The sequence below is a fragment of the Dromiciops gliroides genome, chromosome 6 (genome assembly GCF_019393635.1).
Source record: "Dromiciops gliroides isolate mDroGli1 chromosome 6, mDroGli1.pri, whole genome shotgun sequence".
Taxonomy (NCBI): Eukaryota; Metazoa; Chordata; class Mammalia; order Microbiotheria; family Microbiotheriidae; genus Dromiciops; species Dromiciops gliroides.
The window spans coordinates 263,018,657-263,032,121 of NC_057866.1; the positions used below are offsets into that span (position 1 = coordinate 263,018,657).

The 13,465-nt window shown below is 38.3% G+C and overlaps 1 protein-coding gene across 1 annotated transcript in view; it reads right to left on the minus strand.

Annotated features, from left to right (window-relative positions):
• Positions 1 to 700: 700 nt before the first annotated feature.
• Positions 701 to 13,465, minus strand: part of DCK (deoxycytidine kinase) — a 31,867-nt gene continuing 19,102 nt past the window's right edge. Inside the window, exons 5-7 of the mRNA XM_043971615.1 lie at positions 10,879 to 10,994; positions 6,666 to 6,756; positions 701 to 2,282 (exon numbers count right to left, since the gene is read on the minus strand). Of these exons, the coding sequence (XP_043827550.1) occupies positions 2,256 to 2,282; positions 6,666 to 6,756; positions 10,879 to 10,994 (234 nt within the window). The 3' untranslated portion in view covers positions 701 to 2,255. The remainder of the gene's footprint in view (positions 2,283 to 6,665; positions 6,757 to 10,878; positions 10,995 to 13,465) is intronic.

Here is a 13,465-nt window from a genome sequence, read left to right on the forward strand (position 1 = left end):
GACCCTCCAGAACCTCATGTATGCATGGAAGCCAAAGTCTGCTCTAGCTTGAAGAGCTAAGTCCAGAACACATAGAAACCATGTTTAATCAGTCAGTGGCTACCTGAGATATCACTAAGCAGCAAGAAATTGATTTAATCTGCCAGGAAGTTTGTCCATATTCTGAATTAACTACACATGGTTAGTAGTTACCCTTCTGTGCTTCAGAGTTAGTAAAGAGGTCCAGTGAAAGATGGAACAAATTTCACAGCTGGACTTCATACTGTTATTCACACAGTTCTTGGAAAACTCTTCCCTCTTTCATCTGAGTCACAGCATGCACAGGATTCTTTGAGACCCTGGGCAAGTCACTTAACCCTCATTGCCCTGCCAAAAAAAAAAAATAATCCCTCCTCAGTCTCTTCTTCAAATAGGAAAATTGATACTCAATAAGACTGAATACTTCTAATGTGTTCAATAAAACAATGGACAGCTCATTAATAAAGAAACAATTCATACAGAAGACTGTCACATTTTAACCAAAAATCTTTCCCCAAAAGCTTTTTAAAAATAAAGTTTTATGGGCAGCTAGGTGGCACAGTGGATAAAGCACCAGCTCTGGATTTAGGAGTACCTGAGTTCAAATCCGGCCTCAGACACTTGATACTTACTAGCTGTGTGACCTTGGGCAAGTCACTTAACCCCCATTGCCCCGCAAAAAATAAAAAAATTAAAAATTAAGTTTTAAATCTAATTTATTTCATGATGAATTTGCAACCTCAATGCAAAAATCTAACCTAAGCCAACAAAACAATTTATGAAAAATAAAACAACTCACACAATATGAAGATACTTTAATAATATTTTTGGTGTTTTACACCAAGTCCCTTTTACAAAATTCAGTGCATTTGAAAGTTAATCCACTAAACTTTCACCTTGATACTAAAATGAATAGTAAGCTTACAAGATAAAAAAATTTCAAGGCAAATAACACCAAAACTATGAAGCAACAAATTTTTCTAAAATACATTAAGATATTCTTGAAACCCACTAAAGGAAAATGATACATATGCTAAGCAAACATTTTACTTCCCTAGATGACAAGAAAATAGTTTAATTATACATATACCTAACGTGAATTCTTGCAGAGAACAAAATACAAAAAAGTAATTAAGTGCTTCTTAAAGGACCTTTTATGCTTAATACATCACATGGATCAGCAAAGAGAAACAATGCTTGTAGAGAAAACTGCTCAGTTTCATGAGTAATTTCTTGCAAAGGAAAACATCACTTTAAAAACTCTTTGGGGAAAAATCTGCAAAAGCAAAACAAATTGAAGTGAGAACTTAGTGCTCTCAAAGTAAATGGAAATGTGCTGATGCAAATAGTCTTTTCCTTCACTCATTAAAATCCAACCAACTACTCCAAGTATCTTCAAGCTAAAAAGACAATCTGTCTCGGATTCAGACGTCTCCCTGCCAATATCTATGACGACATGTGTGGGGTTAAACCTAACCTACATAAAAAACAGGGAGATATTTAAGCAGAAAATTATCTACACCCAGTTAAGTTCCCTAAATTACCTATGGGACATCATATTTTAAACAATTCGATATCTACAATGATCCTTTCCTCTTCTAAAAGGGCAGATGAGATGGAAAGTAGGAGGCACCTATCCATGGGCTCCATATAACCAGCATATATCTTAAAACATTATGCCATAAATCCTCAATATTCCTAAGAGCATGGAAGATGGGAAGAAATCTTCCCCATGCTACAGATGAAGAAACAAAATCACAGAAGAGATCAAGCAAATTAGACAAGATGACTTTCCATCTGTCAGTGGCCAAACTTGGGAAGAGACCCACCTGCTTGTTTAACAACAGCCCCACAGACAGCACAACAATAAATATCAATGAAGTGATAAGAAACTGCACCTTATTTTACTTTACTTCTAATATAAATTAGGGGATAGACGAGAGAGATACTGAGGAAATTTTTCTAATGAAACATCTGGGGACCCTCTTATCATGAATTCCTGACATTATAGTTTAAAGCTGCATTGGTTCACACTGAGGTCAATGTTTTTGTGATGTTAGTTCATAAAGGTTTCCATAGTTACGAGATGCTAAAAATGTGGTCATCATCTTTTACACAGATTTTCTAAAGAAAAAGATATTGCATAGTTCATGTGTGGTTCATATTTTTTGTTGCAGATGAAAATGCACAAACTCAATTATTCGGAATCATTTGGCTGCCAATTGTCTTCTGTAATATTACAAAGTGCTCAAAAATTCCTTGACCTAGGGAAAAAAAGAAAAGAAGCATGTTCATAAAATGTTAGATCCCTCAAGGTGAAGACCTTTATATTTTCAAAAACCTACTTCCTAAACAGACCTTAAAATAGACATTGCGAGATCTTGGAAATTTTGAGTTACTATGCTAACATTTTCATTTAAAACTTATTAGAAGCCAAATACAGCCTTCAGTCTGAGAGACTGAAGCTACGACATAGCTTATAAAAATGCCTGAGTTCCAAGAAACAGAGGTAATGAGATAATTAAGACAAGAAAAAGATCTGCGAAGCTAGAGCCTACTTACCAGGAGAATTTTATAACATTTGCTCCTCAATATCTTAACAAGATCATAAAGCTCAAGAGTGGCTATGGGCTTGAGCTCGGAGTTATGAGGATTTGGTGCCATTCCAAATGACAAATTCCAAAAGTTGAGAATGTAGAAACTATGGTGGACTGAAAATGAGTATAATTTAATAACAAGGGATACAGGAATCACCAAGACTTCGCTAAGAAAGAAACAGATCAATACTCCTATGTTCTGTCTCTCTCATATCACAATGGATTGCTATGGATCTCAGTTCAATACTTCCTTACTCAGGTCGAAAGCCTTCACCCCTACAGAGAATAGAAATAGGCAAGAGAACTTGGCGACAGAGAAAAATTACCTCTCTCCTATGAAAATCAAGAGCATTTTCTTTTTACTACTAAGTATCTTATACTATCTTGTATGCATTGTATTTGTGTCATTACTCAAGTTATTCATAAAATCAATTTATTCTTACAAATATATATGTGTGGATATATATGTATGTATCAAGAACTGGCCAGAAACATCACATTAAGCATGAAAAGCAATTAGAATTAAAGAAAAAAGTACTTCACTAGAAATAACTGTTAAATGTGCAGCAGTTTATTTTCCACTGAAATGAATCTCTCCTCATCTATCTACTCAGCTTTCAGTAGAAAATGTTTTTGTGGTAAGGAATCACAGTAAATTTCCTTTTTCCTGGAACAAGTTAGGTTTTCTGAAATTCAAGTCAAGAACTGGTCTAGTCTGGATTGGGGCTTCCTTTCATCATTTTGGACACTTTCCCCTCCCACGATGCACATTTCCAGATCTTCTTTGCAGGTTCTGTGAGTTGCCTGGGACTCAGAGCTGGCCAACAGCTGGCCAAGGGTCACACAGCTGGTACGTGACTGAAGCAAGACTTAAACCCAGGATTCTCCCAGACGCCAAAGCTAGCCCTCTATCCACTTCATCATGCTGCATGTCACAGTTGGGTGACAACAAGGAAGCTGAGACCATTCAGGCTAAGGATACTGACAACCAAGATGAAGGAAGAAAAGAGAGTGAGGGCCATACACAGAATAGAGCTAATACAGGGGGATACTTGGACAGCAAGGGTATTGGAGAGACACTCTCTCCAGCATTTCATCCACAAAACAGTACTGCCCCTGGCTGAGCACTAGCCAATTTTTAGATTACCATGAGCCAAATTAAAATCTTTCCCCATCACATTCGCTTTAAAACAAAGCAAAACAAAAAACCTCTTTCCCTACTCACAAAATAAACTCACATCTATGTGTTGGCAGTTCTTTTAAAAAAAAAAAAGAAAAGAAAAAGAATACAATATGTCAGTGAATCAAATTAAGTCTATAGCATATTCATTAAGTAAAAATTGTACACATTCCAAGCATATGAACATTTTCTTTCACTATCTTTTGTTAGCAAAGAATATATATAGGAAATTATACCACTGATTAGCTTTATTCCCATCTCTCCAGTTGTGAAAAAACAATTTCAAATACTAAACAAGGCTGTTGCAAAGATTAAAAAGAACAACAGATACTTACTAGTTGTGTGACCCTGAACAAGTCACTTAACCTCCATAGCCCCGCCCCCCCCCCCCCAAAAAAAGGACAACAGATGCTGTCTCTGGCCAGGTCTCCAAGAGGGAAAATGTTTATAAGTATGCTGCTAAAGCCCAAGAGTACTTTGTCTTACTTAAATAACATTTTTTAACTATGCTTGTCCTTTTGCTACAGCAATAGAAAAATATTATTCCAGTGTGAATTATGGTTTTATTTGCCCACATCACATAGTGAATTAATTTTAACCTTTTGTGTGGGGGGGTGGGGGAGAGGAGAGAGGCAATTGGGGTTAAGTAACTTGCCCAGGGTCACACAGCTAGTACTTGTTAAGTGTCTGAGGCCGGATTTGAACTCAGGTCCTCCTGAATCCAAGGCCAGTGCTCTATCCACTGCGCCACCTAGCTGCCCCAATTTTAACTTTTAAAATTAAATACAATGATTTATTTTAAAAGACATAATTGGTTGAGATCCCAAAGTCTGCAAAGTAGCCACCATATAACCAGAGCAACTGCTTCCTCAGAGACATTAATCAAACTTTAGAACTTAATGAAGGGGGACAGCTAGGCGGTGCAGTGGATAAAGCACTGGCCCTGGAGTCAGGAGGACCTGAGTTCAAATCCGGCCTCACACACTTGACACTTACTAGCTGTGTGACCTTGGGCAAGTCACTTAACCCCAATTGCCTTAAACATCCGGGGCCATCTCCAGTCATCTTGATGTGCATCTTGGCACTGGACCTAGAAGGCTCTGGAGGGAGTGAGGCTGGTGACTTTGCACAGCCTTCCCTCACTTAAATCCAATTCCCTTGTGAGAAAATAATTATTAATAATGGATTTCTTGGGGAGAGATCACTCTCAGTCCTTTAGTCCTTTCTCCCCTTCTTCACTCCTGCCCTGCCCCCATCCAGAAAGTCCTAGAGACACTTCTATCAAATCTCATCTGGGACAAGCCCAGTCTAGATCAGTGAAGGACCGGAGGGATCAAACCACACCTAGATAATGGACTTTGCCTTAAGGAACTTCAGTGAGGGTCTTTTGCAGTCATCTCTAGACCACCTTTGAATCATGTCAACAAATGGAACTGAATGATGCTAACCAGTTAGCTTTGATTAATGGATAAAGACCCACTTCTATCAAAGGAAGATTAAAAAATCCCTCAGAAGATGCCACAGGAGGTCTTGTGGGTCTTGTGGGTATCCTGGGGCTTTTCTCCTGCTTGTACTAAGCTAACTGGCATGCTGAAGCTCCCTCCCTGCTTTCTCTGCTACACAGCCTCAGACCATGAAAAGTTAGGGAGACATGTGGTCAATCCTTTACTAGTATAATATTAATAAATCAAAATATGCTTACCCCAAACTGGTGTACATAGCAATAACAATCAATTATCCAAAGCACGCACTGCAAGTCATGACATCAACTCGATGTCATGGTCCTCTTCCAGAATGAAGGACAAACAATAACAACTGGATTAAGGCAAGCAGAGGTTAAATGACTCGCCCAGGGTCACATAGCTAGTAAGTATCCCAGACCAAATTTGAACTCAAGTCTTCCAAACTCCAGGTCCAGTGCTCCATTCAGTAAGCTACCTAGCTGCCTCCATGTGCCTGACACATACTAGCTTTAATAAATCCTTACTGTCTAACCGACTGACTTATAGAATCAATTCAGAGGAAAAAGGGAAACTCCTTTAGCAGACTTTCTCTCAATTATTACCATCCAGGTCGAATAATAACATTGTCCATGAGAAGAGCCTTGTCTACCCCCCCCCATCCCCTCAATTCAGAGCAATCTAGTAAGCGCCTGCTATGAGGAAGGCATTGTACAAGGGGCTAAAGAGAGAAAAACAATAATGCCCTTGGAAGAGCTTACATTTTACTGGGGTGATATACTAGTATATTATCATTTCTTCATGGAAGTGACTTTTTTTTCTTTGGTACTGAACTGTTATTTCATTGCTGGAGCTCCTAGTGAAGAAATTTCCCTTGACCAATGCAAATCCAAAACTGTTCTGCAATTTACAGTCCTGGACAGTTGCCTGGAACACTAAGAAGTTAAGTGAATGGACCAGAGTCACTCAGTCATAGGATGAACTTAATGCTGAATTTAATTAAGAAAATCCTATCTTCCCAGTGATTTCCATTTTAAAATTGCATCTCCCTAATAGACTGAACTGAAATTTTCTGGCAAGGAATAGAGAAATAGAAACCAAACCCGTGGCTCAGTGATAGAGCATTCTTCCTTTGCTAAGTTTCCCTGTTTCTAGAGTCTCCCTTTCTGCAGCTTTGGTCCCCCTGTTTGTCTTCGGATCCCAGCGCTATAGTGAAGCTTGCCCAAACTGTCCCCTCCTTCTCTGATAGTTAATTTACTGTGGAAGTCAAATTCTTAACATTTTCTATTGTTATTAACATTAAGTCAATTTAATCTTGAATAATTTCTTTAAACCACAATGAAAAATAAATAGGATTTCGAGTTAAGATAAAAATGGGCTGAAAAGGTGATATTCCTTGTCATAATTTACCTTTTCAACAAGATTTTCATGTTTGTCCTTAAAATCTTCATTAACGTCCAGTGTTAAGATGGGTATCTCTTGCAGATAATCGAAGTTGGTTCTGTTTTAAAAAAAAAATGTGGTTTAAAAGGAATTAGAAAAGCAAAAACTATTCAAGATGGAAAGAATATTATGAACAAAGTGAGAAGTCTGAAAGATGTTCGGGTGTGTTCAGGGAACATCAAGCGGTTTGATCTGGCTGGGGTTCAGGATACATGAAAAGGATGCTGAAGCCAAATTGTATATGGCATTAAATTCCAAGCAAAGGAGTCTGGCCTTGGTTTGGCAGGTAAAACTGAGCCAGGAAAAACTTTTGATCAGTGGGAGTGGAACTGACAAGACCAAAACTAAGCTTTAGGTAGATTAATCTGGCAGCAGTCTGCAAAGAAAATTGAGTGGGAGACACTGAAGGCAGAAAAGCTACTGACAAGAATTCAGGTAAGAGGTAAGGTGGGCCTGGAACAGGTGGTGGCATCGGGCCTGGGGAAGGACACAGATACACAGGATATTTTGGGAAGTTTGAGACAGGGGAGAATTGAAAAAGACAAAGATTTCTATAGTGAGTTCCTGTGAGAATACATCATAGACAATAGGTTTTAGGGCTAGAAAAACCCTTAGAGCTCATCTAGTCCATCTTTTTGTGGTGGCAAAGAACTGGAAATTGAGGGGATTCCCATCAATTGGGAAATGGCTGAACAAGTTGTGGCATGTGATTGTGAGGGAATACTACTGTGCTGTAAAAATGACTGGGGGAGGGGGAGCAGCTAGGTGACACTGTGGATAAGGCACCTAGGCAAGTCACTTAACCCTCATCACCTTGAATAAATAAATAAATAAATGAATGAATGAATAAATAAATAAATAAATAAGTGAGTAAGTAAGTAAGTAAGTAAGTAAATAAATAAATAAATAAGTAAATGAATGAATGAATGAGTAAGTAAGTAAATAAATAAATAAATGAATGAATGAATGAATGAATGAATAAATAAATAAATGAATGAATAAATAAATGGGTGGATGGATGGATGGATAGATAAATGAATAAACAAACAAATAAATGAATGAATGAATGAATGGATGGATAGATAGATAACTTAAAGAAATGACTGGGGGGTGGTTTCAAGAAAACATGGCAAGACCAATATGAACAGATAACAAAGTGAAGTGAGCAGAACCAGCAGATCATTGTACAGTAACAGTAATATCGTAATGATGATCAACTGTGAAAGACGTAGCTATTCTAATCAATACACTGATCCAAAACAATTCCTTTTTTTTCTTTTCTTTTTTTTTTTTTTTTTGGTAAGGCAGTTGGGGTTAAGTGACTTGCCCAGAGTCACACAGCTAGTAAGTGTCAAGTGTCTGAGGTCTCATTTGAACTCAGGTCCTCCTTAATCCAAGGCCAATGCTTTCTCCACTGTGCCACCTAGCTGCCCTGATCCAAAACAATTCCAAAGAACTCATGATGAAAAATGTTATCTACCTCCAAAGAGAGAACTGATGAACTTAGAGTGCAAACTGAAATATAATTTTCTCACTTTATTTTTCTTGGGTTTGGTTTTGTTTGGGTATTTTTTGCAATACAGCTAATAAGGAAATATATTTTTCATGATTTTACATTTATAATTGTTATCATAATGTTTGCTTTCTCAATGGAGAGGGCAGGGGTAAAAGAGAGGGAGAGAATCTGGAACTCAACTTTTAAAAAAGAATATTAAATAATTGGGGGATGTGGGGAGTTATCAGGGAAGGCCTCTTCTCACTCTACCAGAAAGAACACTGGCCTGGGAATCATGAATTTTCAGTTCCAGTCACAGCTCAACTATGGAGAAGTCGTGGAAATCAATCATTCACCTCCTTTGTAAAATGAAGCTAACCATATCCCCATCATTTCCTTTTGTTGCAAGTTAGAATGGGTTAAGTTGAGAAAAACTTCCAAAAGGTCAACAAAAGCATTCTTTTTAGTATCAAGAAGCTCCACTTTAGTTCTCTTACATATACTTTGCTTCAGGGGTCAAACATTGTACAGGATAGATGGGTGGGTATTAGAGAAGTGTGAAAGTTATCCTAGAAATATATCTTGACATACAAAATGTTCCTGAAGAACATTCATAAAGAGAAATCCTTTCTCTTAATTCAATTAACTTTACATAAGAAGACCTCTTTTCTTATATAATAGGATGGACTCCAAGCCATCCTTGTTACTTCACAAAGTAAACTAGTTCGGATCATGCCCGACTCTGAAGCATGGTATTTGTATCTTCAGGAGCTGGCTAGCACAGTGCCTTGAACCAAAGACGGTGTGGTATACGAGAAAGCACAGTGGGTTTGGAGTCGACAGACCTACTTTTAAACCCCAGCTCTCCATACAGTAATCTGCATGGTGTTGGCCAGATGATTGAATTTCTTTGGACATAAGTGTCTTGCTTTGTAAAATGAGGGCATTAAATTCTGGGCACATACTTTAGGGAGATCAAAAACAGAAAGACTCACACATACCAAATTACTCATAGTGGCATTTTCCGTAGTAGCAAAAAATTGGAGGCAAAATGGGTACCTATTGAACAAACTGTTATATAAACATAATGGTATATCACTGTGGTGGAAGAAATGAAAACTAGGAGGAATTCATAGGAGTACCTGTAGGGACTATCACAGAAAGAAACAGAATGAGGAAGACAAGTTATAGACGACTACAATATTGCAAACGAAAAGAACGCTAAAATGAAAGCAAATGCTCTAATTACAATCATCGGTCCTGGCTCTAGAAGTGTGCTGAGGATATGCACTATCTTCCTTTCATTGCAGAGTTGGGGCCTTGGGATGCAGAATGGTAGTTATCAGACACAGATACTTGGGTTTGCTTAACTGTTTCTCTTGGTTACAAGAGAAGGTTCACTGTGTGTTTTGGGATGGGATGGAAGTTAGAAGTATAATGTGGGGGCAGCTAGGTGGTGCAGGGGATAGAGCACCAGCCCTGGAGTCAGGAGGACCTGAGTTCAAATCCTGCCTCAGACACTTAACACTTACTAGCTGTGTGACCCTGGGCAAGTCACTTAACCCCAATTGCCTCACTCAAAAAAAAAAAAAGTATAATGTGGGGGAAAAAAGAGATCAGTAAGACTTCTTTAGGTACCCTCTCATGATTTCATCATTGATGGAAACTTCCAGTGAAGAAACCCCACTAGCAAAGAAGGACAACTAGCCTAAAATTTCTGGGCTTCCACAGCCTCAGTGGTAAAATGAGGAGGTTGGGCTTGATGGCTCCTAAGGTACATTGAAGCTCCAAATCTATGATCCCATGATCCTTAGAGCCCTGAGAAGTTATGTCTTGGCCAGGGTCACCAAGCCAGCATGTGCCAAAGGGGAGACTTGAAAAGAGTTCTTCCCAACTCTGAAGCAAGCTCTTTACTATGACACAATGACTCTTATTATTTAAGACTTTAAAAAAATAAAAATAAATAAAATGGGGGGCAGGGGAAGGGTTTGATTAAGTGGCATATGACGTCCCTTTTAGCGCTACATCCAGATTCATCTGGCCCAAATGGGTGGGGTCGGGGAGCTGGGCTCATAGGAACTTTGTCCAAGAGGTAAAAAGTCGGTTGTATTCGGCTGTCATTGGCAACCTAGAATGTGCATAATACAAATGGCAAGTAGATGTTCGTTCATCTTCCTGTCACTAATGAGAATCCACAATCCCCTATTTATGAGTCAATGCCCTCTTCAAACAACGTGCCATTCTCCCGCTCCCTCAGGACGTCAACCTTTTTTCACACCTCCCTACATGTTATGAACAGAAACTCTGAAGCTGGAATCCTGGTCCGGCACTTCTGAGAGCCTGCCAACTTCAAAGTCTTGCTGCAATAACAGAATAAATGCGTTATTTGTTACCCTAAGATTCTCCTAAAATGGAGATACCTTAGGTAATTCATACCAAAACCATTCCGTTATTTGTTCATGGAGATACCTGTATTTGTTGTTCTTGCGAATGGCAATGATAAGGAAATAGCTATCTGTTCAAACACGCTGCTATCATCGCAGGTACTCTCTCAATCACCCACCGGTGCCAAAAAAAGAAGTCCTGATTCCACGTGTTGCCACCACCCCTTGCCAGGTTTCAGATTCAAATTTAGAAACAAACCATTCACAGACAGATGTGGAACATGGTTTTCCAAGGCCTTACTTCAATGTTCTGTTCTGGAGCCAACTTTCATGTTTATGGTGCAGCTTTTCTAAGTATTCAAGAGGGATTTCTTGTTCTTCTTCTCTTCCCCTCAAGTATATTCTATTTAAACATTTCTAAAGGAACAAAAAAATGAGGAAAAAGTGATGACTTTTCATTATCTGCTAATTTGACAACACACAAAAATCAAGCAAACATTTTACTTCTGGTATTCTTAGGTTCCGTCTTGGGCAAAATTCCTACATATTTGCTTTTGGAAACGAGTTAAAAGGAATTATTCCTGTCATTTAAAGTTTTCAGTTAATTGTTTTGGGGTTTTTTTGGCAATCTGGCAAATACCTAAGTTTGACTTTTCCACTGGATTTCACAAAAGAAGGAAAAATGAAAGATATGATTACAATTCTGACATTTATTGTGGGGCTTGGTTAGCAGACTCTCAGATCATTGTGGATTTTGGCAGATTTTTAAAAAAGTTTGGCGACCCCTGAAGGGATCTTAAGGACCCTCCCACCCTCCCTAGTTTGGCCACCTAATTTAGTGGACTTTCTCTTAAATACCCCCACTGACTTTGCCTCATTTGCCTAATCTCCCTTGCTTTAAGCCTCTAAAAATCTTGCTTTAAACAGAAAAGCCAGCCCAGTTTAAAGGGCAAAGGTTAAGTAGGGGAGATTTATGATCTAATATTCAATTTTAATCTCACAGTTTAAAATTTTGTGGATATGTTACCTTAAAAATACTACTGCAAGACCAAAAAAATAAACCCACAGCCAAATTCACTTTCTAAAATAAATGTTACAGCAAAACCTTTTCTTTTCTTTATTCATAACAAAGAGACCTTTAAAGAATAGCTTTAGGGGGCAACTAGATGGCACAGTGGATAAAGCACCAGCCTGGATTCAGGAGGACCCGAGTTCAAATCTGGACTCAGACACTTAACACTTACTAGCTGTGTGACCCTGGGCAAGTCACTTAACCCTTATTGCCCCACCAAAAGAAAAAAAAAAGAATAGATTCAGTTTGTAGTATATATTATCCTCTTTCTCTTATAATTTTCATCAGACATATGATGCCTCAAAACCAAGCATTGATTTTGTGGGTCAAAACCTGAGCTAAGTCTATAACTATTTAGTACCCAGAATACATTATATCAAGTTATTACCAAAATAACCCTTTAGACTATTGATGAAACATACTATCCGCCCCTAAAGAAAGAACTGACATTGATGGAACACAAACTGAAGCATGCTATTTTTTACTTTCTTTCATTTTTTTCTTTTATTCAAGTTTTCTTATACAAAATTACTAATATGATAATGTTTTACATAATTACACATGCATAACCCATCTGATTACTTACCACCTCAGGGGGAAGAAAGGGAGGGAAAGAGGGATAAAATTAGGAACTCAAAACTCTAAATAAAAATGTTTATTATTTTAAATAAAATAAAACAAAATAACCCTTTAAAATTGTATCAAATTTTAAATTGTTTAACGCTAAATGGTATATTCATATGTCCATGCAAAGCCCACTTCTATGTTATCTAAATCTAATAGTAAAATATGCATCAAATTCTGATAAAACTACTTAAAGGGGATCATTTAAGACATTAACACTTGTAGTATACATCAAAAGGTGCCCTGAAAGTCATGGAAACTAATTGGAAAACCAATAAAGGGTCCATAGACCATGAGAAATCTACTTCCTCCCTCACTGCAGAGAGACAAGGATTCATGGACAGAATAGTTAGAGATGGTCTACAGTAAGTTTTAGCTTAATAGTTTTCATTTTCTCAAGGCTGGGGAAAAGGTGATAGAAGAGAAATAATTGTGCTATAAAGATAAAAGGCAGGGGCAGCTAGGTGGTGCAGTGAATAAAGCACTGGCCCTGGATTCAGGAGGACCTGAGTTCAAGTCCAGCCTCAGACACTTGACACTTACTAGCTGTGTGGTGACCCTGGGCAAGTCACTTAACCCTCATTGCCCCACAAAAAAATAAATAAAAATTAAAAAAAAAAAAAGATAAAAGGCATCAATAATGCCGATTTTTAAAAGAAAAATCCATAGGAGAAGCCACTTTTTGGTGTCAGGGGGCCGGAGCTCAGATACTCGGGTATCACATACACAAGTGACTTTCCATCACTTGGCCTCAGTTTCTTCGTCTGTAAAACAGGCTGGACCAGACAGTCTCTTTCAGCTCTAAGTCCACTAGAAATGGAAGCCCTATTTTCTTTAACAAAATTACTATGTTCATATAATAGTGAAAGAGCTCATGAGTTCCCTATATGGCCCAGATGCCTAGTATTTCTGCTTATCAAAAACCTTGTTGGAGGCCCAGGAAGCAGGTAGTAGGGGTAGGAAGACAACAAAACCATAATCCTTTTCCTTAAATAGAAAGCAGCACATTTCGGAGGTTAGAGCTCTTCCAGCGTCCTATTTATAGTTACACATACACAGGGAGGGGAAAGGGGGGTAACAGCTGCGTTACCAAAGTCACATTTGAAAAGCGGCCCCTCCCATCATTATGAAGTCATTTCCTGGCTTCCCTCCACTCCACAGCAGCCAAAGCTCAGACGCTGAACACCTCCAA